This window comes from Trematosphaeria pertusa (genome assembly GCF_010094035.1).
Source record: "Trematosphaeria pertusa strain CBS 122368 unplaced genomic scaffold BU26scaffold_5, whole genome shotgun sequence".
NCBI classification, from domain to species: Eukaryota; Fungi; Ascomycota; class Dothideomycetes; order Pleosporales; family Trematosphaeriaceae; genus Trematosphaeria; species Trematosphaeria pertusa.
Genome location: NW_022987216.1, coordinates 1,435,415 through 1,456,514, shown reverse-complemented (window position 1 = coordinate 1,456,514; position 21,100 = coordinate 1,435,415). Strand labels below are relative to the sequence as shown.

General features: G+C 56.7%; 8 protein-coding genes across 8 annotated transcripts; 4 read left to right on the top strand and 4 right to left on the bottom strand.

The window, feature by feature from the left end:
* Positions 1 to 252: 252 nt before the first annotated feature.
* BU26DRAFT_563010 (uncharacterized protein) lies at positions 253 to 1,626 on the top strand (the record flags this gene model as incomplete). Its single annotated transcript, XM_033833100.1, has 4 exons — positions 253 to 775; positions 823 to 1,016; positions 1,066 to 1,156; positions 1,223 to 1,626. 4 exons carry the CDS (start codon positions 253 to 255, stop codon positions 1,624 to 1,626), a joined length of 1,212 nt encoding a protein of 403 aa, XP_033686056.1.
* Positions 1,627 to 2,428: 802 nt separating this feature from the next.
* BU26DRAFT_517794 (uncharacterized protein) lies at positions 2,429 to 3,952 on the bottom strand. The gene is made up of 4 exons (XM_033828665.1): positions 3,572 to 3,952; positions 3,467 to 3,518; positions 2,759 to 3,376; positions 2,429 to 2,707 (listed from the first exon to the last, which is right to left on the bottom strand). The coding sequence occupies exons 1-4, from the start codon at positions 3,656 to 3,658 to the stop codon at positions 2,553 to 2,555; spliced, it is 912 nt and encodes a 303-aa protein (XP_033686055.1). The 5' UTR covers positions 3,659 to 3,952; the 3' UTR covers positions 2,429 to 2,552.
* A 1,625-nt stretch (positions 3,953 to 5,577) lies between these two features.
* On the top strand, positions 5,578 to 7,504 carry BU26DRAFT_275500 (alpha/beta-hydrolase). The gene is made up of 2 exons (XM_033821437.1): positions 5,578 to 6,517; positions 6,571 to 7,504. Exons 1-2 carry the CDS (start codon positions 5,663 to 5,665, stop codon positions 7,399 to 7,401), a joined length of 1,686 nt encoding a protein of 561 aa, XP_033686054.1. The 5' UTR covers positions 5,578 to 5,662; the 3' UTR covers positions 7,402 to 7,504.
* A 2-nt stretch (positions 7,505 to 7,506) lies between these two features.
* BU26DRAFT_530058 (uncharacterized protein) lies at positions 7,507 to 11,088 on the bottom strand (the record flags this gene model as incomplete). The annotated part of the gene is made up of 6 exons (XM_033830935.1): positions 7,507 to 7,607; positions 7,862 to 9,041; positions 9,503 to 10,020; positions 10,073 to 10,234; positions 10,269 to 10,938; positions 10,993 to 11,088. The coding sequence occupies 6 exons, from the start codon at positions 11,086 to 11,088 to the stop codon at positions 7,507 to 7,509; spliced, it is 2,727 nt and encodes a 908-aa protein (XP_033686053.1).
* Positions 11,089 to 11,706: 618 nt separating this feature from the next.
* Positions 11,707 to 13,609, top strand: BU26DRAFT_517791 (cyclin-dependent protein kinase-like protein Ssn3). The gene is made up of 2 exons (XM_033828664.1): positions 11,707 to 12,297; positions 12,348 to 13,609. Exons 1-2 carry the CDS (start codon positions 12,161 to 12,163, stop codon positions 13,411 to 13,413), a joined length of 1,203 nt encoding a protein of 400 aa, XP_033686052.1. The 5' UTR covers positions 11,707 to 12,160; the 3' UTR covers positions 13,414 to 13,609.
* Positions 13,610 to 14,815: 1,206 nt separating this feature from the next.
* Positions 14,816 to 15,837, top strand: BU26DRAFT_275394 (PR-1-like protein). Its single transcript, XM_033821436.1, has 3 exons — positions 14,816 to 15,163; positions 15,213 to 15,471; positions 15,523 to 15,837. The coding sequence occupies exons 1-3, from the start codon at positions 14,912 to 14,914 to the stop codon at positions 15,633 to 15,635; spliced, it is 624 nt and encodes a 207-aa protein (XP_033686051.1). The 5' UTR covers positions 14,816 to 14,911; the 3' UTR covers positions 15,636 to 15,837.
* A 468-nt stretch (positions 15,838 to 16,305) lies between these two features.
* BU26DRAFT_517789 (UEV-domain-containing protein) lies at positions 16,306 to 18,589 on the bottom strand. Its single transcript, XM_033828663.1, has 5 exons — positions 18,531 to 18,589; positions 18,392 to 18,479; positions 18,080 to 18,318; positions 16,728 to 18,005; positions 16,306 to 16,665 (listed from the first exon to the last, which is right to left on the bottom strand). Exons 1-5 carry the CDS (start codon positions 18,582 to 18,584, stop codon positions 16,570 to 16,572), a joined length of 1,755 nt encoding a protein of 584 aa, XP_033686050.1. The 5' UTR covers positions 18,585 to 18,589; the 3' UTR covers positions 16,306 to 16,569.
* Positions 18,590 to 18,817: 228 nt separating this feature from the next.
* Positions 18,818 to 20,973, bottom strand: BU26DRAFT_517788 (cysteine desulfurase). The gene is made up of 3 exons (XM_033828662.1): positions 20,506 to 20,973; positions 19,626 to 20,449; positions 18,818 to 19,430 (listed from the first exon to the last, which is right to left on the bottom strand). The coding sequence occupies exons 1-3, from the start codon at positions 20,789 to 20,791 to the stop codon at positions 19,008 to 19,010; spliced, it is 1,533 nt and encodes a 510-aa protein (XP_033686049.1). The 5' UTR covers positions 20,792 to 20,973; the 3' UTR covers positions 18,818 to 19,007.
* Between the last annotated feature and the right edge of the window lie 127 nt (positions 20,974 to 21,100).

The window sequence follows — 21,100 nt, the reverse complement described above, 5'->3', positions numbered from 1 at the left end:
GCTTCCCGTGGGCTGTGTGGAATGTAGTTGAGGCGAAGGTTTGACACTGCCTGGTACGAGGCATAGGTTGCCCTTTGCGTTTTCGAACGGCTGCGACGAATTGACCAATCGCTAAGTAGATACGACGCCCTGGGCAGCCCTATTCTCTCGGCCGGGAGTCCTTAGCCATTTCCAAGCCTCAGGGCATGGAATGACGTGCGAACTTGAAGGATACTTCGACCGCTCGACTTCCAGCATCCGCGACGAGACGCCATGGAGTATGGATCAGCGTATCTGCGAGCGTCGGGGACAATAGAGGAAGACACCATTTCAATGCTTTCAGCACCCGAGCTCACCTCTCAATACCACGTGTACCATCCAGACCATAGTCGAAACTCGTCAAACTCGTCCGAAGACTCAACAGCAAACCGCGCCTCTTGGTCCCTATCACCAACTCATCTACAGCAATCCCTACCGCCGTTGCCTCCCGCGAGTGGCCCATCGCCTTCCCCGCATATGAGGCCCTCGATCTTTGGAAATCGAGCTGCTCTCGAGTCGCCGTACCAGGAGCCGGTTGCCTGGGCGAATTCGACGCATTTCCGATCCACTAGTGCGGAGGAGCCGAAACCAGAGGCCCGGGCAGCGGTGTTCGTCGTTTCTGAGAATGTGCTCCCGCCTCCGAAGGAGACTCGGCAGTACTTTCGTCACCCGAGACATATACCTGAGCCGTGGAAGGCGGGGTTCTGGTTGCGATTCCCCAGGCTTGGTTTCGGAGCGCTGTTTCTGGTGGTTGTGTGTAAGTACCTCAACTCCATATCGTGAGTTTTGCGCTTATTAGAGCAGTGACCGGCGTATCCGCTGGTGTCCTTCTTGCGAGCAACGGAACGTCCATGCATGATTGGAAGGTCGGATCTGATAACGCGCAGCCCGCTGTTTACATCTCTGCAATTGGAATGTTCATTGACCTCCTATTACTATTCGCATTGGCAGAAGGCGTTGTTATTCGGTTTTGGCGTCAGTTGTTGCATGGGACTACGGTAAGTGGAGTTTTGAGTCGCGAGTGCATTTGTTCGCTAACTCCTCTAGCTTTCATCCATGCATGACGTGTATGACTCAGCCTGCCTCTGCTCCGCCATGAAAAGGCTCACCCACCTGAGATTCAACACCGTAGCCGTCGGTAAGCCTTTTCCCTCCAACACCCTCTTCCCCCATCTCAATCACCCCACTCACCCTACCCCCCTAGCAACCACTCTGACAGCCCTCTCCCTCGCGCGCGGCCCACTCTTCCAACGCTCCTTAACCCTCTCCCCCACTACTTCCCTCTACACCGTCCACTACATTCCCCTCATCTTCGGTATCCTGCTCTCGCTCGCCCCCGTCGCCGCCATCCTCCCGCTCTACAACGGCTTCTGGGAGCTCGGCCGGCGCGTCAGCCTGAACCCCCTTGAAATCGCCCGCGCGTTTGGCGCGCCGCTTTTGGAGGGCCTGGATGGGAACGCCGACCCGGACGTAGTCACAATTGAGAGGGGGGGCATGGCGGTGAGATATGGCGTCGTGGAGAGGTTCGGCGTGGAGAAGCAATTGCGGGTGGAGGAGAGGAGTAAGGCGACGGTTAGGGTGCCGTGGGAGGGAGAGGTTTTCGGGTAGCGTGTTGGACAAAACCGACTGATCCTTCCTATGCCGACTGATCATTCCTATGTGATGAAAAACCGCTCTATTCTCCTTAGAACTCTACTTCTCTCAGAGATCCCAACGCCCAAGACGTTCCGCATCCAAACTCCCACTTCGGGTCCCCTATATAATCGCCGCAATCAAACTCACATCCCCGCCCTTCTCCCGCTTCTTCACCCTCTCCTCCTCCTTTCTCTTCGTCCGCTCGTCCCCGTATTCACTTATCGCCTCCGCCTGCTGCGGCGACACATGTTCAATCTGCTTGGACTTCCCTGCCTCGTTTTCGGATATGAGTTTCTGCCAGAGGCTAGGCTTGGGCTGGGGTTCTTGATTCTGGGAGTCCGGATGTAAGGGTTAGAAAGGTGACGATAAGGAAGGAACGGATCAAGGGAGTACGTACTGGAAGCGAAGAAGATTCTGAGGGGGCGTGCGTGGCTGGCATAATAGGGACTTGCACGGCGGCGACGACTGTGGGCTGCAAGAATGATGTATGAGTTAGAAATGTGTTTGACGGAATACTACACAGATGCGGGTTCTTTGGTTGGACTCCTAAGGTCGTAGTATGGTGCAACTATTGCTACGGTTCACAGATTCAAGGATTCGCGGCATACGTCATCTCTTCACAGATCGGCTGTATGTGGGTGGTGAGGCTGCGAAGTGCTGGATGGGGAAGGTAGATAACGTCCTGTTGAAGTGTGCGACGGTATCTTGCTTAAACGGGATAGATGAAAACGGAAGGAGATAAAAGCAATGAAGAGATGCGATGACTGGCAAAGAGTGATACTTAAATGGATATCTTGCAAATTGATACAAGAAGAAATCACTAGGTATTGGGGAAAACCCTTCCCGGTCATGCCGTCGCCATGGTATCATAACTCATGATCGCTTGCCAGGCCGGACATTTACTTGTCCTTGTGGCCAATGTGAAGTTTGTCCTTGAGCTTCTGACCCAAATGAACCTTCTCCTTCTCCTTTTCGCCCGAGCCACCACTCGCCGGCGCTGGCTCCTCCATCTGACCTGAGCCGTCCTTATGAACGCCCTTCTGCTCCAAGAGTCCTGTTACCATGTCAGCTCGGCCCATTATTTGACCCATCTTCTGCCACGTACTGTCGGCTTCCCTGCCAGCGCCCGGCTTGGTAGCATCGAAGTCACCTCCGTCGGCATGTAGACCGCTTGACTTGATCCACTGCTCACCGGTGCCCTTGGACTCCTTTCCATGCTCCTGTCCTCCAGGCATGCCTACTTTAGACTCACGCCTCTCTTCCTGGGTGGCTGGGATGTCGCCGCCGCCGTGCATCCTCATGGGCTCGCCGGAGTGGTCGTTAGGGTCTCGCTTGCCGAGGAGGGCCTCCTCGGCGTTGTCTTTGGACGACTTCACAGCGCCTGCTTCGTCGCCCTCGGGTGCAGCGCTAGGCTTGTCGGCGCCTTGCTGCTTGTGTTCCGGTGGAGCGCCAGAGGTAGGAGCGGCACCAGGGTGGGAGGACTCGGAGGGAACGACATCGCCTCCCATCGGTTTATAGTTCTGAGCACTAGCGCCGGTGACACCAGTGCCCTCGGTGTTTTCCAGAGGATTGGGCTCTCCGCCGGCGGCTGCGTTGTTGGGATTCATTGGGTTGTTGGTCTTGGTATCCGGGTTAGAAGCGGTAGCGGAAATGGATTGGTTTGAGTTGGAGGTCGAGGTAGGATCGTTGACGTTCGCCTTGCCGGTTGGGTCGGCGGGGTTCTCTTATACAAGCAGGATAGTCAGCATCGCAGGTGAATGACGTTGCTCTAATGTTTCATCGAGATTTTAGGTGTGAGAAGGAGGGGTCTTACCCGCATTACCCTGGTCGAAAGGCTCATTGGGTGTACCTTTACCCTGGAGGCCCTGGAGGTCCGTGATCAGCGTATTTGTATCCGGAGGAGGAGAGTTATGCTTACTGAAACTGGTTCGCTGCCTGCGGTCTCGCTGCCCGTTGTGGTATTGGTATTCTGCTCCCCCCAGATTAGGTTCTTGACGGTCTCCATGGTGGATCGGTGGGGGATGTGTAGTCTTGTCAAATTGTAGTTGGGGCAAAAGTTGAGGGTGTGAAGTGTGTGGATGGGGACAAAAGAGCCTGCGAGCGAGATTAAGAAGCAGTCGTGGTGGTCGCGCTCCTCTCTATGACGTCGGTGCCTCGAGATTGATACTCAGCCTGCGCAGCCACAACCCGTCGCGCACTCCGTCACCAGCGGGGCACGCGCCGACCTGGCCAACGCGTTTCACTGCATCTGCCTCCAATGAGAAGCTCCAAACGCAGGACTACGCGGAGATAGCAACGGCTTCAATTGCTTCTGGAATCTGGTTCGATTCCTGGGCACCTTGGATGCTGTGCAGCTGAGCTTGATGAAGCTTGAGCTACCACAAGCCAGCGAAGCGCGTATGACGTGGGGATACGTCATGAAGCAAACAAAGCAAACATCAGGGGCGCGCTTTATGTAAGCTGCATCACGTGCTGGGCTCCGCAAATTTCTTTACACTGAGACATCAGCAGCATTCCATTGCAGTGCCCGCCACCGCTCGCCTGGCACTCTTCTCCATATTTTCCCCAGACTCCACGCGTCCCGAGTTAACTACCGAAATTCGCCGAGCGTACACGGCATGAGTTCCGAATCGGGCGCTTGACTATGGACTCCCCCGACATATTCACAGCTTGATCCTAGGGTTTTACGCGGCCATGAACCAGCTCTCGAGGCGACCGCCGCATTTCGATACTCTAGGCCCGGAGTCTGAGTCTTGTCGAACCGGAAGCACGGAGGTTCCGGTTCCGCAGAGAAAATCGCACAACTTCAATGTCATGCAGCTCACTGTCTCACTTGAGAGTCTACGTCCAGCTTTCGCCTATGCGGCTACTCTACTTATTGCTTCACGTGCAACTACACGTAGCTTCCCCGTCCTCGACTCTACCACCGCTAGTTTTCATTCCTCGTCTTTCGTTCTCTACACTGTCTGTCTCTCTTTCTCCGTCCGTTCACATGAACTACACTTTCGCCTGTCCCACTAGGCCAAACGGAGGATCAGCCGAGGCACACCTACTATTGATCGAACTCCTTGCTTCTCCTCGAAAGCCACGTTATACGGTCTTGTGGAGGGGTTAGGAAACCCGGGGAATGGCCGCTCGTGCTACCCCGCGTTTTCTTTGCCCCGCGAACACCAATGCGGCAAATAATCCGTCTTCCAAGAAAAGGAGGTGAACGTTTACTTATCGCCATACGGTCCGCGAATACGGTCGGGTACAGAGCGCATCTAAGCGCCGGGAAGCTGGTGAGTCCGTATTCGCGGAAGCCGAGATTGAAGTGTTATTATCCGGGCGCACGATGTAGTCGTTGTGCTTCGCGAACGCGAAATATCCACGACCACGGAAAGGTAGGGGACTTTATCGATTGTATTGGCGCATAGCAAAGCATGGAAGCTGCTAACCATGATCAGCAAGGAGTTTACTCGTTACATCGGAGATGTAGGGGCGCCGGCTTCTGATTCGCTGGCCCTACCGCTGAGCATCCCCCATGACCTCTCAATGCTCGAAAAAGTGGCGGCAGTGCTGTTGGCGCCTCCTCGTGGACTCTCCCGCCGCTATACCTCTTTCCGGTCATATCTCCTGGGGATCAGTGTATCGAAAGCTCCATGATAGGTCAAGGGCATAGTGATAGAGCGTCATGCACTAGCTCAAGAACGACTTACATGCTCCGGACCCGGCTGCTACTTTCTTGCTCAATACTAGAGCGCGCTCCTTGGAACGGGCTCTACAAGGGTATATCTGCAGGCACGGAGTCTTCGGGTGCTGAACTCAGTACGTACTTTTGGCTGATCACCTGGACATGACTTACTTCAGTTGACCGAGGAAACCATGCGGAGACTAGAAATCCTAAGCTTGTGAAAACTAGAAAGAAAGAGATACTTAAGATCTTCGCGTGGTACAGAGTTGGAGCAGATCAGCCTTGTAGGCGATCGTCAAGCTTCACTCTATTTGACAGGGCCTGGGCTTGTTCACTATGAAGGTCTCTACACTCTTCGCGTTCCTTCCGGTAGCCTTTGCGGCACCAGCTGCTGTTCAAAAGAGAGCTGCCCCTACCGTCACAGCCCCTGCTGCCGGTGCCACCGTCGTGGGAAAGTCAGCCTCAAATGTCGAGACCTTCAATGGCATCCCGTTCGCGAAGCCTCCCGTTGGACAACTGCGACTCAAGCCGCCGCAGCCTTTGACCTCCGCAGTTGGGAACGTCGACGGCACCGCGATACCGAAAGCATGTCCGCAGTTCTTCTTCAGCCTTGATGAAAGCAACTTCCCCACCAATATCCTTGGAGAAATCCTGAACACTCCGCTTTTCCAAGCTGCCACCAATGCCGGCGAAGACTGCTTGACCCTCAATGTCCAGAGACCGGCCGGCACAACAAGCAACTCCAAGCTCCCAGTACTCTTCTGGATTTTCGGCGGCGGCTTCGAGCTCGGCTCAACGCAGATGTACGACGGCACATCTCTGGTCCAGGAATCCGTGTCACAAGGGAAGCCGATCCTCTTCGTTGCGGTCAACTACCGCGTTGGTGGCTTTGGCTTCCTTCCCGGGAAAGAGATCCTTGCTGATGGATCTGCAAATCTCGGCCTACTTGACCAAAGGCTGGGATTGCAATGGGTTGCTGACAACATTGCTTCATTTGGAGGTGACCCCGATAAAGTCACCATTTGGGGAGAGAGTGCGGGCAGTATTTCGGTGCTGGACCAGATGGCACTTTACGACGGCGATAACACATATAACGGGAAGCCCTTATTCAGAGCTGGCATCATGGATTCAGGCTCCATCGTCCCGGCAGACCCTGTCGACTGTCCTAAAGGTCAAGCCGTTTACGACCAAGTACGTATTTCATCTCACGTCTCCCTTAAACCTCCCTGACTAAGAGGCGGTAGGTTGTCGCCGAAGCAGGCTGCTCCAGCGCCAGCGACACACTCGCCTGCCTTCGTGCCGCTGACTACACCACCTACCTCAACGCGGCCAACTCGGTGCCGGGCCTGCTCTCCTACTACAGCATCGCTCTCTCGTACCTACCCCGCCCTGATGGCAGCGCCCTAACCGCCTCCCCGGACGTTCTCATCCAATCCGGTAAATACGCAAAGGTGCCCTTTATCGTCGGCGACCAGGAGGACGAGGGCACTCTGTTTGGTCTGTTCACGCCGAATCTCACCACCAAAGCCGACATCGTCAACTACCTCTCTACAATTGTCTTCCCGGCTACGGATAAGAGCGTGCTTGAGGGATTGGTCGCAACGTATCAGACCATCATCGAGGACGGGTCTCCGTTCCGCACGCTGTTGCTGAACAATTGGTATCCGCAGTTCAAGCGCATAAGCGCCATCTTCGGCGATATAGTTTTCACTCTGACGCGCCGCATTTTCCTCGAAACGGCCTCGCTAGTGAATCCCGACGTCCCGAGCTGGTCGTACCTTGCGACGTACGACTATGGGACGCCCATCCTCGGAACATTCCATGGCTCGGACCTTCTGCAGGTCTTCTACGGTATCCTACCTAACAACGCGGCGAAGAGCATCCGTGGCTATTATTACAGCTTCATCTACGACCTCGACCCTAACTCAAACAACAACCTGGACGACTGGCCGCAGTGGAGCGAGAGCCAGCAGCTGAAAGCATTCGCGGCGAACAGTAATTCGCTTCTTAAGGACAACTTCCGCGCTGACTCGGCGGAGTTTATTAAGAGTAATGTAGCGGAGTTGTACATTTGAGACATGGCCGCCCGAGGCTATGCTGGGGGCTGAAGGCGATTGGAAGCGCACACGGCTCCAGATGAAAAGCATTTGTTTATGATGGAAATGACTGAGATGACTTGGCTATAGCACGAGCTTTGCAACTAAGTAATAGCCTAATGGAGATAGATACCCGCTGCGAATCGAGCTTATGGCTTCTAATGGTGGCTGGGAGTATGAGGTATCTATGCGTGGATATGCGCATGAGTACTATTGTTTGTACATGAACAAGGCGATGGGCGTATATACAAAAGAACCCGATGTGTGGTATCTAGCAAACGACATTGCTGGCTCAATGGCCTCCAAAATGCCGTATTATGTGAGTCCCGATGTGAATGCCATTTCTCTGCGAAAGCGTCCTGGGTTGCAATGGTGTCACTGCTGGCTGAGCATATGTTTAAACTTCTCAATCTGCGCGAATCATTAGCAACGCATCCACCTTCCCGCATAGGTAGTAGAACTCTCACCTTCGTGGACAAATACTTCTCTACTTCCTCGCTCCTTATCCCCGCCCTTCCTCCCGTCTTCCACGCCAACGGCACCATCGCCACCCTCTCCCTAATGACCACCTCCCGTCCAGGCCCCTCCACAGCCCTCACCTTATCTGGATTATTCGTCAGTAACCTTATCCCTCTGGCCCCACCCAATCCCAAATCCATAAGCATAGCGGTCGCGAGCCCGTAACTCCGTGCATCGGCTGGATGTCTCAGTAGAATATTCGCCTCATATGTATCGTTGCCCAGATCCTGAAGGTTATACGCCTTCAGCTTCTCGCCGAGCCCGATCCCGCGCCCTTCCTGCCGAAGATAGATTATCGCGCCGCCAGACGGCGACAGCAGAGGATCAGCCATCAATCGCGCCGCTTCGTCGAGCTGCTCGCCGCAGTCGCAGCGCGCGGACCAGACCGTCTCGCCGGTATAGCACTCCGAATGGATCCTCACAAGCGGGAGCTCTGCATTCGACGACGCGGCCAGCTGGACATCGCCGGACTCCGACGACGCGGTCGAGGAGGCGGAGGACGGCGACAGCAAGCCATTACTAGCAGTACCGGAGGCATACTCCGACTCCAAATGCACATTAGGCACGGCCTTGGGTTTCGACACCACGCCCTCGGCGCGCTTAATCTGCTCCACGCGCGAGCTCGTCCTTCCGGGGTACAATCGGCCCATGTACGCGCCCCTCGTCATGCGGTCTAGCTCCGTTTCCCCGGGTCTCTCTGCGTCCAAGCTCCTGCTTCTTATTTTGGTCCCGAAGACGATGGCCAGGTGCTCTTTCGTGTCTACGTTGTTCCTGTACACATGCAGCCACATCTCATGGCCCGTGGTGGTCGGTATGCGCGCGCGCACTTCGCATTCTACCTCGGGGAGCTTTTCCAGGAGGTGAGGCGCGGGCGTGGAGGAGTAGAGCGAGGTGTCGACGGGTGTGGAGCGGGGCGGGCGCGGATGCGAGGGTGTGGAGATGCCTGGGGTCGCTGGCGGCGTGAAGGCGGGGGAGATTAGGGAGGGCGGTGGATTGGGGTGTGTCTCTTGTATCGCGATATCATTCCGAGTGTTATTTCGCTCGGGTTCATGCCCAGAGTGTGAAAGATCGAAGCTGTTTATCCTGTTCGGACTGGACGCCTGCGGGGAGTAGAGTGGCGGAAGAGCCGGCGAGGCGTGCGCTGGAAGCTCCGGCATTGCGAGTAATAAGATCTAGGGGGAATTGGAGGGTAAGAGGGGGGGGGTGCGAAGGCGGTCGTAGAGTGCTAGGGAAGCCTCGCGCATCGAGTATAAGGTGTTGCGGTTCACCGAGGCTTTTCATTTCAATGGGGGACGAGTCGTGTTCCGAAGCCTGCGGAACCGCGACCCGCCGAGCTCGGATGTCAGCTCTCGTAAGCAATTCAAAGCATTGCAGATATTTCATTTCGCATTTTGGAGAAAATTCCGTGTCATTATCATAACCAGCATGCGATGAAATCCTCCAAGAGATGTACTACATGACTATCCCCAAGCCGCGCCCAATCTGTTTCCAAAGTCAAATGTCAAACGTCATCCGCAGACCATACCGAACCTCAGTCTACCCGTCGTTCCCTCCCCCAAACCTCGTCGGCATTCTTCTTACCTTTGGTCTCCGGTACGAACCAGCCAATGGATAGGAAAAAGAAAGCAGACAGCGCTGCGAAGATGAAGTAAACTTTCCCGTGGAGCTTCGCGCTGGCCAGGGGGAAGAACTGAGCAACCATGAACGTAGCAATCCAGTTGGCAGCAAGCGCGATACTCTGCGTCGCACCGACTGCATCCGGACCTGCGAGCTCGGCAGAAAGGAGGAAGGGCACGGGTCCCAGTCCAAGAGCGAAGCTGGAGACGAAGAGAAGAACTGCCACCGCGGATAAGATGGGGACAGACCTCATAATGCCAATGGCCAGTAGGAGCGAACTGATCCCCATGCCGGCGAGTGATTGAAGGAGACACGTCTTGCGACCCAGTTTGTCGACAAGGGGCGCGCACCCCGCAGTGACGATGATATTGATGGCGGACACTAGCAGATTGAGGAGGGCCGAGTTGGACTCGAGGAGATCAGCTAGCAGAGAAACACCGTACATGACGATGCTGTTGATACCTAATGTGAACCAATCAGTCGGTGGTTTTTATGGGGCAAACCGGACACATACCGCTGAGCTGCTGGGCGAGCATGACCATAATCACGGCAATGGCGGCTTTCCTGGAGTCGGGATAGCGGAAGACTTGAGGAATGCTGAGGGCATCGTCTCTCGAGGATTGATGCTTATTAGGCGGCTCGCGGCCCTCGTTCTCGAGGAGCGTTTGTTCTTCGTCTAAAGCCTGTGTTAGCAATGGGACGGAGTGAACATGAGGGCAACATGCCATTGATATCATCCGAGACCTCCACTCCCCAGCTGCTGAACTCCTCATTGAGGTCAAATTTGTCTCCTCTAAGGCGTCGGAGGATCTTCTTCGCTTTGGTGGTGTTGCCCTCTTCTGCCAGATACTTTGGGCTCTCGACCGACAGGATCAGGCCCACGCTCTGAAGGATGCCAATGACACCGCCCGCAGCCAGGATGATCCTCCAGTACTGGTCGTGGCTCAAGAAGTATCCCAGCAGCTGCGCTACGAGAATGCCAACGTTGCACATGACCTGGGTAAACGACCCAAAGAAGCCCTTCTCAGCCGGCGGCGCTATCTCCGAGATGTATATGGGAACCACGACCACTGAAGCCCCTGCGCCGATGCCAGACAATAGCCTCCCGAGCGCCATGACTGCGATGTTGGGCGAAAGCGCTTCGAAGACGGGGCCGATAATGAAGAAGGTAGTCGTCAGCTGCATCGCTCTGCGTCGTCCGTATTTGCCAGCGAGCGGACCTGCCGCAAGAGCCCCGATCAGACCTCCAAGCGTGTACATGGATCCTACAACGCCCCATTCGGTAGGGTTCATCGGGATGCACTGGGGGAGGCTGGCGGCGGTGGCGACGATGGACTTCTTCTTGCACCGGATGACATCTTCGGGTGCGTTCAGTTCAGACTGCACTGGTTAGCAGAGTAGAGGAGCACAGAGATACAGGAAGCGGGGACATGCCAGATGGAAGCCGAACAGCAGCGGGCCGAGCGTCGCAACGAGGAGGACGTAGAGGAAGTAGCCGGTGAGATGGCGAAACCACGTCCGGGGATCCATGGTGTGAGGGGTGCGGAAGCTGGGCCGCTTGAGGTCCGAGGGCGCCAGACGGAGGCTGTCGTACTGCGTCTGCGTGTCAGCCATGTCGACGCCATCATGACAATAGCCGCCAGCGAGGCGCGTCTTATACCTCTTGCCGGGGCGTCCAGGCCGGTCAGCGGCACAGAATGCTTTTCAGCGCGCCGTCATCGAGCGGCAATGTTCGCGGCGAGCTCCAGCAGCGGCGCGGCGGCGGTGGAGGAGGTGTCGGAGGGGGCCGTGTGGGGGATGTCGTGATAATTGGCTGGGGCCGGGCGACAAGAGATGAGGCTCTGCGGGGAGGCAGCACGCATCATCAACATTATCAAACAAACGGCGGCAGGCCTCACGACGCGCCGTGTCTGCGTCGTCCGCCCTGCCCTCTCCTGCGTGCTGAATCCAATCCGCTCCCTCTGCGTGTCTGAGCTGCGCGCCCACAGGCACCAGAGACTCCCCACTCCGCGCCCGCGTCGGCGCGCAGGCACGCTCCAACACCCGCCGCCGCGTAGCCGTCCGCCCCGGCCTGCGTGCTGGCTGCGGGCCTCATGCGCCATCTGCCGACCGTGGAGACACATAAACGGGCAGCAGACGATGCCACAAGATGAATCATCCCTCGACAAATCCCCCGTCGTCGGGCGGCCCGCCCTCAGCGTCTGCCTCCGCCCGAGCCGCCCTGCGCAATAGCGTCGTGGCAGCCTTCAACGGTCCGTCTCTCCTGCAACCCTTTTCCGAATCTCGCTTTGCTCGCCTGCCCGCCGTTCCTCTTGCCACCACCGTCGCTACTTGTCGCAATGTCCGCCTGTTTTGCGTCCTTGCTTCCTGTCTTCCCGTTCATCTGCTGATCATGGCTGGCTCCTTCGCCTGATCATTCCTCCGCGTGCGCTGCCTCCCGAGGTCGCAGCCCTCAACAGTCACTCTTCGTCTGCATTTGGCGCTGCACCGCTTTTGTCTTCTTCTTCACCGTCGTCTTTTCCGCCTTTTTGCTTTTTTGCTTTTTATTGATACATAATACTAAATCCGCAGATCCGCAGATCCGGCGGATTCCTCGCAGGCCATGTTCACCGGCTACAGCACCAAGAAGCGGGTCAATGAGCGCTATAAGATTGTAGGCTTCATTAGCAGTGGCACCTACGGACGCGTGTACAAGGCCGAAGGCAAGAATGGCCGCGTGGGAGAGTTTGCTATCAAGAAGTAAGTCTGCCCGGCCTTCATGTTCCAGCCACACGTGCTGATGCAGCCAGGTTCAAGCCGGACAAGGAGGGCGAATTGCAGTATTCGGGCATCTCACAGTCCGCTATACGAGAGATGGCCCTCTGCACCGAGCTCTCGCATCCCAATGTCGTGCACACGGTGGAGATCATCCTCGAGGACAAGTGCATCTTCATCGTATTTGAGTATGCGGAACACGACCTGCTTCAGATCATCCACCACCACAACCAGCCCCAGCGACAAGCCATACCTGCGCGGACGATCAAATCGATTTTGTACCAGCTTCTGCAGGGCCTCGTCTACCTGCACAGAAACTGGGTCATGCACCGAGATCTCAAGCCGGCCAACATTATGGTCACCAGCGCTGGAAAGGTGAAGATTGGCGATCTAGGCCTAGCCCGACTCTTCTACAAGCCCCTGCAGTCGTTGTTCTCCGGAGACAAGGTCGTCGTTACCATCTGGTATCGAGCGCCCGAGCTGCTGCTTGGCAGCCGTCATTACACGCCCGCGGTCGATTTGTGGGCTGTGGGGTGCATCTTTGCCGAGCTGCTTTCGCTTCGGCCCATCTTCAAGGGAGAAGAAGCAAAGATGGACAGCAAGAAGACAGTACCTTTCCAGCGGAACCAGATGCAAAAGATTGTGGAGATCATGGGAATGCCAAGCAAAGATCGTTGGCCGCTTCTGTCCGCGATGCCAGAATATCCACAATTGACGCAGCTGGCGGCGGGGAATGCGCGGTTGCATCGGCCTCAAGGATTGGAAGTCTGGTACCAGAATTGCCTGAAGAACAACCAATATCCTTCTGGCTCAGGACTGGATACTCCCGGACCGGAAGGTTTCTCATTGCTCCAGCAGCTTCTGGAATACGATCCACAAAAGCGCCTAACGGCCGAGAACGCGCTTCAGCATCCCTACTTCGCCGTTCACGGGAAGCCGTCGGATAATTGCTTCGAGGATTCCAAGATAAAATACCCGCACCGGAGGGTAAGTCAGGAGGACAACGACATACGAACATCGAGCTTGCCGGGCACTAAGAGGAGCGGGCTTCCCGATGATTCGCTCATTGGCAGGCCAGCGAAGAGGCTGAAGGAAGGGTAGAATCCTCAAACCCAGCGGGCTCATATGCCCTTGGAGACTCTCGACGACCATGTCAAGCAGATCCTGAGGTCGTACGGGGTGGCGTCGTCTCCCCCGCCTCTGCTGCCTCCCGATCACGGTGGCGAATGATTCCCGTTTCCTGGTCGGATATTCTAAGATGTCCAGTCAACTCATAGCGCGAGTGGCTGCGTCCCGTAACACGCGCTTATTCGAGTCAGCCAGAGCGGTCACAAGAGATTGGGTGCCTCCAAGCGGGGTTGAGGAAATGTTCACGTGATTGTGATAAGATGGTGCGACGAGCGAGTAGCAGTGTGTTCCCGGCAGGCCGCAGGAAGGGCCCTAGAGATGCAGCAAGAAGGGGGACTTTCGGGAACGGTTGAGGATCGAGGTCACGCGCGAATGTCGTTATCCTGGATATGGTGGGAACAAGAGTTGATATATAGTGGCTTGGGAAGCACGCAGGGTCCACATGTGTAGCCGGGCCGTCTTGCCTGGCGCGCGCGTGGGTACAATATCTCAACAGTGGTGCGGCATGGTACAAGTGCGACGGCGGTGCCAACGTCCGTGACTGCGCTCTTGCCCCTCCCTCAATCTCTTGCCCGTCTGCAAAGTGAGTCTCTTCTTTCGCACTCTCCCTGCGAGGTGCTGATTGGAGGCCTTCAGATGCTCTGTTCTGGAAAGCGTTTGCCAGTGTGCGGCCTCAGCAAACGCCCAGTCGCGGATGCCCCTTCTACGGCCCTGGCCACGCTTCACGCGCCTCATGGCACCTTCTCTTCTTCGTCTTAGTCGCGCGGAATGACAGCCATGCCGACAGCTGCTCGACACCGGCCTCTGTGTAGAAATAGCGTGTTGGTTGCGACACTGGTAGTGGTTAGCGGTTGCCCACCTATGTCTGTGCGTGAGGCACACGGGCATCTACGAGCGGGCCAGGGAAGCAGTAGGTAATACCATAGGAGAGCAACTGAGCACCTAATGAGGGAGGACAGCATGGAGATCCGCTGGCATGGGTAAGCGTGGCGGCATTCGTCTGCCGCCATTGACGCCTCCCGGCTCCATCATGTCGAGCGTCACGACGCGTTTGCTGCTAGGGCTGGCCCCGCCTTGAATGCCCCTTCCGCTTGCCACCGCCGGCTCCTTCCAGGCCTGCACGGCCTCGGTCTCGGCGTCCCCAGGGCAATTTGCGGAGCCCCGGGTGGTGAAGGCGGACGGCAGGCACGCCCTGCAACAGCACGCTACTTCTGCTGCCCGGCACAGGGCTCCCCGCCTTCTCGTCTCCAGCATATAAACACGTCTCCAGCGCTCCCCTCAAATCTGTGCCTCTATCCGCTATCCTTCGCTCAACACTTCCACTCCTTTGTTTATTATTCTCGCTCCCTACGCACGTCTTTCGGCACCGGACGCCGCTGGTTAACTGCACTCCCCTACGCCCTCGGCTCCATCCTCGACCTCCCGCATCCCTAACCACCGGTGGCTGCCCTCGTCATCCTAGTCAGTCAGTATGAAGCTCTCCGCAATCCTCGCCCTAGCAGCCGCCCATGGCGTGGCCGCTGCGCCGGCCAAGGGCGTCGAGGCCCGCGCCCAGGTCGACGGTGCCGCGCCGCATGTCGACGACCCCAAGTTTATCGGCATCGTCATGGACGCCCACTGGTTCTGGCGCAAAGTCCACTGCGCCCAGGACCTGGTGTGGAATGCGACGTTGGCCCAGGAGGCCCTTGAATCCGTTAGTGTCTGCACCCACGGCTTGCAGCACGTAAGTTACCCTCCCCAGCGGATCGAGGCAGCCATGCTCATACTCTCAGGACCGTGGTGGTAGTAATCTCTCTGGCGTCGGGCCGTCGCCCGGAAACTACGACGCGTGGATCGAGTTCGCCCGCAACTCTATTCACGGCTGGCACGAAGAAGAGCGATTGTACCCCTACTCGCAGCCCCACTACAACGATGCGTGGGGCCACTTCTCTCAGATGGTGTGGCGGGACAGCTCGCAGATCGGCTGCGCTCTTGGGCACTGCAAGGACAGTGGCGACGGCGCGGTTCAATGGCCAGGCCGCATATACTGCTGTGAGGAGCCTACGTACTGGGTGCCGGATGACGGATGTTAACTGCCTGTAGTCTACTTGAGAGCCGGAAACAATTTCGCCGGGAACCAGTTCGAGCTGAACGTCTTCCGTCCAGTCTGCGCACCCCCATCTCGTCAAGAGATGGAGCGCCGATACGGCTACTAGAGCACCACACCAGTCCTCTCCTGTCAACTCACGGAGCACCTCCATCGCGAGCTGCTCGAACGATGACTCGGGGCCAACGGCGGGTCCATTAAACTAGACGACGGCATGCCCTGCAGGTGGATGTCTCTCATTTGCGGAGCCCTGTTCTATCCTTCCACAGGATATCTTCTTTTCCTTCTTCTTCTTCCTCTCCCTGTGCTTCAATATCCTCTCCATATTTCTTCACGACCTGGCCACATCTCCTGTATCATGGCACTGACAATGCTGGCTGGCAATTTCTCTAGCGTCGATAGCAAAACGTCGGATGCTCATAGCCGCTTCGCAGAACGAGTTCGTGAGAAGTAGTTTAGCATCATGGCTAAACAAAGGTTTGCCACTTCAATGCATCTTCTTGGTGCTTCCACTCTTCCCTAGCAAGCATTGCTCGTGTATGTGAACATGGCCATATTTGCATTCTCCCGAGGACACCCAATATAGCCCGCTCCTCTCCATAGGGCCCCCGGTCGACCAGCCAGCGCTTGATAAGCCCAGCCTGTCGAACCCAAGCTGGAGAATCCCGCTCGACATCCTTCCCTCCTCCATTATGCGCATCACTTCTCTGCTCTTCTACATATATTTTGCCGAAACAGCGCGGCCCCCTCGCCGAGCCATTGCTGTCATCACATTGGCACAGTCGCAGTTTGTCTAAGGGCATCAAATAACTCCTAGGGAAGCATAGCATCGCTCCAATATGTATGCGAGAGGCTAGGGGGCAAGGGAGCGAGCCAGACCAGAGAGAACAGGATGAGCCAGTGGGCTTGAACAAGATTCTTTGATTTGGTATGACGTCTCGAAATATCCTACGCCACGTAGTGTTGAAGGGGCTTCCATGTGCAAGTCCCGATCCACAAGGCTTATCCCCCGACCGCTCGGCCGCAGTTCAACTCAGCTCAGATCACCGCATCCCATACTCATCCAGCCCCATGCCCCTCGCAATTTTCTTGATCAGCGCTTTCTTCAGGAACTGCTCTCGCGCCAGACTTCTCGTTTGCTGTGTTTACACGTTAGCATCAACCGCCTATCTCCAGCGGAATGGAAGAACACAACGCATACCTTGACAAAAACATCCGGCGCCACCCTCCCCTTATCTAGCGCGCGTCCCAACACAAAAAGCGCCTCTCCCGCCGCCCGTTCCTCAGCGCAAACAGTATACAACTGCCCGCCCACCACCGTCGGCGCGACCAGCACATCATCCACATCCGGCGCCTTGCGTCGTCTCGCATCCTCCATCACGCGGTCCGCCTCCAGCATCGCGTCCCGCAATATCTTCTCGTTGGACGCGAGAGCTGAGTCGAGTTGCTGTAGGTCCGAGAGCTCAGATTGTAGCCGCGAGTAGGCGGTTTGCAGGGCGGCTTGTTGAGCACGGAGTGGCGCGATGGCGGAGCGGTTTTGGGAGAGTGTTTGGGCGATTTGGGCGGTCAGAGTTTGGGAGAGGGCGCGGAGGAGAGCATCTTTTTCCGGGTTGGGTGGAACGGGGGGTACGGGGAGGGGTGCTTGAGGACCGCGCTGAGAGGGGAGAGTTACTTCTAGAGAGTCGTCCATTAGGTTTGGCGGGGGTTGGGCGACGGGTGCAGGTTGCTGGGATGGTGGCTGTTGTTGCAGGGCATATTGCGGGCAGGGTTGGTGTGGGTAGTGGGGCGGAGGAGGCTGCTGCTGGTATGGCTGGTGGATTGGTGGTGAGCCATAGGGTGGCGCTTGTGGGGGCGGTTGCTGGTATTGCTGTGATCGGGAGAAGTTCGTGGGTGCTTGTGGGGGAGGCGCGGGCTTTTTATATCGCGCAGAGCGCTGGTCTTCCGGTGTGATCGGACTCACAGGGCTCCCCAGCTCATATGATTGAGCTTGGTGGCCTTGAGCTTGGACTTGCGGTCGCATAGGTTTCGATGCTGGCGTCGCAGGACTCATGTCATAGCTCGTCTGCCGCTGTGGGATACTCTGCAGTGGAAGCCCCTGCTGTTGCCAATTGTTCTGTCCAACATAGTTATTCCGCTGCGGTTGCTGGTACTGCTGCGGATAGTGCTGCGGAGGCTGTTGAGACGGGTGCGGAGGTAGCGGAGGAGGCTGCGAGTATCTGTCGTGCGGTGCTTGAGGGCTCGGTCTGCTCTGTTCATACGGCTTCGGTGGCTTGGGAGGCGGCCCGGGAGCTTGACTTGAGGGGCCCGGAGATGGAGATGCTACAGATGTGCCCTGTATAGACTGCCGCCATTCGGCCGGTGGGGGAGGTACGGGTGGCGGAGCTTGCGGCGCTGGAGCTTGCTGTTGTTTCGACCGGACCGGCGGTTCTTTCGCGAAGACTTGTCGCAAGACAGCCAGAAAGTCGAATATTGTAGATTTCTGCAGAGGATCAGCCGCTATCCTCTCCTCTATGTTGTGGCCCCGCTGGACGGGCAAGCGCATGCCCAACTCACATCCCAATATTTCCCCCACTGCGCCAGATACGGGTGGTATACCCTGCCGTCCCCACTAACATGCTGACCCGGCCTTACAAGCATATCCTGTGCCGGCGTAACGTATACTATCGGCGATTCTCGAGGGTAGGCATGCGGCACCCATATCGCGACGGGGAAGCCGTATGTCGCGCCGCGAAAAGTGACGGGGATCGTGCCGCTGAGGAGCAGGAGCAGCGCCGAAGCTCCATTTTCGTACGCTGATAATGTGAGTACATGTTGAAGAGAAGTAGGAGGAGAGTGCGGCGATGGTGTGGTGGGCCGTCGACGTACTGTAGACTTCTGTGCGCGGGGAGAGGGAGGGATAGTTGGAGAGGGCTTCGGCAACGTCGTGGTACGTGCGATTTACGTCGGCGTATTCCTAGACGCTACGCATTAGCAGCATTCTCTCCACAATGTGTGGGAGTATTACACTTGGGAGAACGCTGTATAGCCAGTTGAGCACCTTCTCAGGCACGCCGGCCATGCTGCAGGTGAGGTTGGTGCGGCGGGGAAGCTCCGACCACAAGAGACGTTATCCAAAACCTATCCCACCTGGGCACCACCAACAGCTTGGCAAATAATACTCTGCGATGCGGATTGAATCAGGCCTTCAGCACTCATTTACGGGCTGTTCACTGCCGCCCACTTCTTGGGGTGGAGGCCGAGGGCATTGTCGCTAAGAATTGCATCATTGAAGCATGGCAGAAACGAAAGCTAGGCAGCATCGTTGAAATTGGAAATTGTATTTACGTGCTCAATGCATCTGAGCGCAGAGCGACATTAGTATGGTACAGCGAATGCTAGTCGTTTCCTTCGTGAACGCTGCAGCGAGCGTGCATATCCCAAACATGCTCCAAGCCCGGGTGTTCCTATTCTGTACAAATTCCGCAGGGTATATTTCACCCCCTCAATGCTGGCTCCACTCGATCGTGTTCAAGTCCACTCCTTCTTGCACCAGCTCCCACAGCGGGCTAAGTTCCCGGAGGAAAGTCACGCGCTCCCTGACAGCCTTGAGCACGTAATCGATCTCGTCTTCAGTCGTAAACCGGCCGATGCCGAAACGGATACTGCTGTGTGCACTTTCGTCACTGCTGCCAAGCGCTCGGAGGACGTAGCTAGGCTCCAAAGATGCCGACGTGCAAGCACTGCCTGAAGAGAGGGCAATGTCCTTGAGAGCCATGAGGAGAGACTCTCCTTCAACGTAAGCGAACGAGACATTGACGCAGCCGGGATAGTGGCGAGTTCTGTCACCGTTCAGTGTGGTGTGCTCCAGTGACAGGAGACCCTCCAGGAGACGGTTCGATAGGGCGGTGACGCGCTTGGTGTCATACTATGCAATGTTAGTCCTGCCGCCACATACAACTAGACAGACAAGAACAAAAGTAATGGTCACTTCTCATAGCCCCTGCACAATTGTCGACATGGCGCGTCGGCGGCCTGAGGCCCACCTAACGCTCCGAAAGCCATGCATGTATAAAGCAAATAATCATCGTAACCAGGAAAGGTAAGGAACAAGTGAACGTACCTCCATCTCCTCTTTGCAGATGCGCGCAGCTTCGCCCATGCCAACGGAAAGGAAAGGGGCTAGGGTACCACTCCTCAAGCCGCGCTCCTGGCCTCCGCCGCTGATGATGGGGTCAAGCCTGACCCGAGGTCTTCGTCGAACGTAGCAGGCTCCGATTCCCTTTGGTCCGTATATCTTGTGCCCTGATATCGACATCAAGTCGACATTCATCTTGTTGACGTCAATAGGAATTTTCCCGACAGCCTGGGCGGCATCGGTGTGGAAATAAATCTTCTTTGACCGGCACAGCCTTCCAATCTCTTCCACAGGCTGCACAACGCCAATTTCGTTATTGACGGTCATGATGCTGACCAGAGCAGTCTCTGGTCGTATCGCAGCCTCGAGCTGAGCCATGTCGATAAGGCCGTTGTTCTGGACTGGCAGATAGGTGACCTGGTAGCCTTCATCTTGCAGATGCCGACAGCTGTCCAAAACGCACTTGTGCTCGGTTTGGCATGTAATAATGTGGTTCTTCTTGCCTGACCGCTTGAAGAATCTCGCAACACCCTTGATGCTCATGTTATTACTCTCGGTAGCACCGCTGGTGAAGATGATCTCTTTAGGATCGGCACCGATAAGCTCGGCGATGTGTGCACGAGCTTGCTCCGTTGCCTTTTCGCTCTCCCAACCATATGCGTGGGTCCGAGAGTGGGGGTTGCCGTAGAGGCCGGTCATGAAAGGGAGCATGGCGTCTAGCACCCGCGGATCCAAGGGCGTCGTGGCTTGCATGTCTAAGTATATCGGACGGCTGCCTTCATCCATGATGGTTGCCTGCTTCAGGATACCTACACGGAGTCAGCACCGTCGAAGTGAAGCCGGGGGCGAGATCGGAGCTACGCACCAGCAGTCGGGCTCATCATGGCATCGGCGCCCATGCCAGTCGTCGGCATCGTGGCATTCTCGGGACTCTTTCCAGTCTGGTTTACGAATGCCCTCTGGTCCGCCTTGATCGCCGTCTCGACGTTCACGATGGCATTGGAAGGTTTCGTCTCGGAGACATAGTGTCGTCGGCCGCTGGCAGTGAGCGCGGCGACACGCGGGGAGGCACGGCAGAAGGCGGACGAGGGGTATCGACGAGAAGCAATGCGGAGGGCCTGCCTCGCGACGGTGGGCGCAATGTTCGACATGGCGGTGTGCGGGTGCTGGTGATGCAGCGGTCATGGAGTTCGCCTCGAGCTCAAAGCTTTCCAGACCTCAAGCGCGGATGACTAAGCGAGCGGCGCGCGGGGGGAAACTGCCCATTGTCCGCAAGCAGCGCGACGTGAGCGCCAGCACCCGTAGCTCTGCCGGATCCCGCGGACCTGCTGGCTCATGTGGCGGCCACGCCCTCGCGCATGCATCTCTTTAACCCCTTCTCACTCCCCCATCTGAGCGTTCCACAGCTTCGCATCCTGCACCGCAATCGGAACGCGGCACTATCCCGGCCCTAGCTAAGC

Bases quoted from the DNA above. Each gene is read 5' to 3' on its own strand.
- BU26DRAFT_275394 (XM_033821436.1), top strand. From the start codon at position 14,912: ATGAAGCTCTCCGCAATCCTCGCCCTAGCAGCCGCCCATGGCGTGGCC. The intron at 15,164-15,212 runs GTAAGTTACCCT...TCATACTCTCAG, and splicing joins GCACCCACGGCTTGCAGCAC to GACCGTGGTGGTAGTAATCT. The intron at 15,472-15,522 runs GTGAGGAGCCTA...AACTGCCTGTAG, and splicing joins GCCAGGCCGCATATACTGCT to TCTACTTGAGAGCCGGAAAC.
- BU26DRAFT_275500 (XM_033821437.1), top strand. From the start codon at position 5,663: ATGAAGGTCTCTACACTCTTCGCGTTCCTTCCGGTAGCCTTTGCGGCA. The intron at 6,518-6,570 runs GTACGTATTTCA...AAGAGGCGGTAG, and splicing joins GTCAAGCCGTTTACGACCAA to GTTGTCGCCGAAGCAGGCTG.
- BU26DRAFT_517794 (XM_033828665.1), bottom strand. From the start codon at position 3,658: ATGGAGACCGTCAAGAACCTAATCTGGGGGGAGCAGAATACCAATACC. The intron at 3,519-3,571 runs GTAAGCATAACT...ACGGACCTCCAG, and splicing joins CAGGCAGCGAACCAGTTTCA to GGCCTCCAGGGTAAAGGTAC. The intron at 2,708-2,758 runs GTACGTGGCAGA...ACATGGTAACAG, and splicing joins CGCTGGCAGGGAAGCCGACA to GACTCTTGGAGCAGAAGGGC.
- BU26DRAFT_517789 (XM_033828663.1), bottom strand. From the start codon at position 18,584: ATGGCCGGCGTGCCTGAGAAGGTGCTCAACTGGCTATACAGCGTTCTC. The intron at 18,480-18,530 runs GTAATACTCCCA...CGTAGCGTCTAG, and splicing joins TATACAGCGTTCTCCCAAGT to GAATACGCCGACGTAAATCG. The intron at 16,666-16,727 runs GTATGCGTTGTG...GTGTAAACACAG, and splicing joins CGCCGGATGTTTTTGTCAAG to CAAACGAGAAGTCTGGCGCG.
- BU26DRAFT_517791 (XM_033828664.1), top strand. From the start codon at position 12,161: ATGTTCACCGGCTACAGCACCAAGAAGCGGGTCAATGAGCGCTATAAG. The intron at 12,298-12,347 runs GTAAGTCTGCCC...TGATGCAGCCAG, and splicing joins GGAGAGTTTGCTATCAAGAA to GTTCAAGCCGGACAAGGAGG.
- BU26DRAFT_517788 (XM_033828662.1), bottom strand. From the start codon at position 20,791: ATGTCGAACATTGCGCCCACCGTCGCGAGGCAGGCCCTCCGCATTGCT. The intron at 20,450-20,505 runs GTGCGTAGCTCC...GACTCCGTGTAG, and splicing joins CATGATGAGCCCGACTGCTG to GTATCCTGAAGCAGGCAACC. The intron at 19,431-19,625 runs GTACGTTCACTT...AACATTGCATAG, and splicing joins TCTGCAAAGAGGAGATGGAG to TATGACACCAAGCGCGTCAC.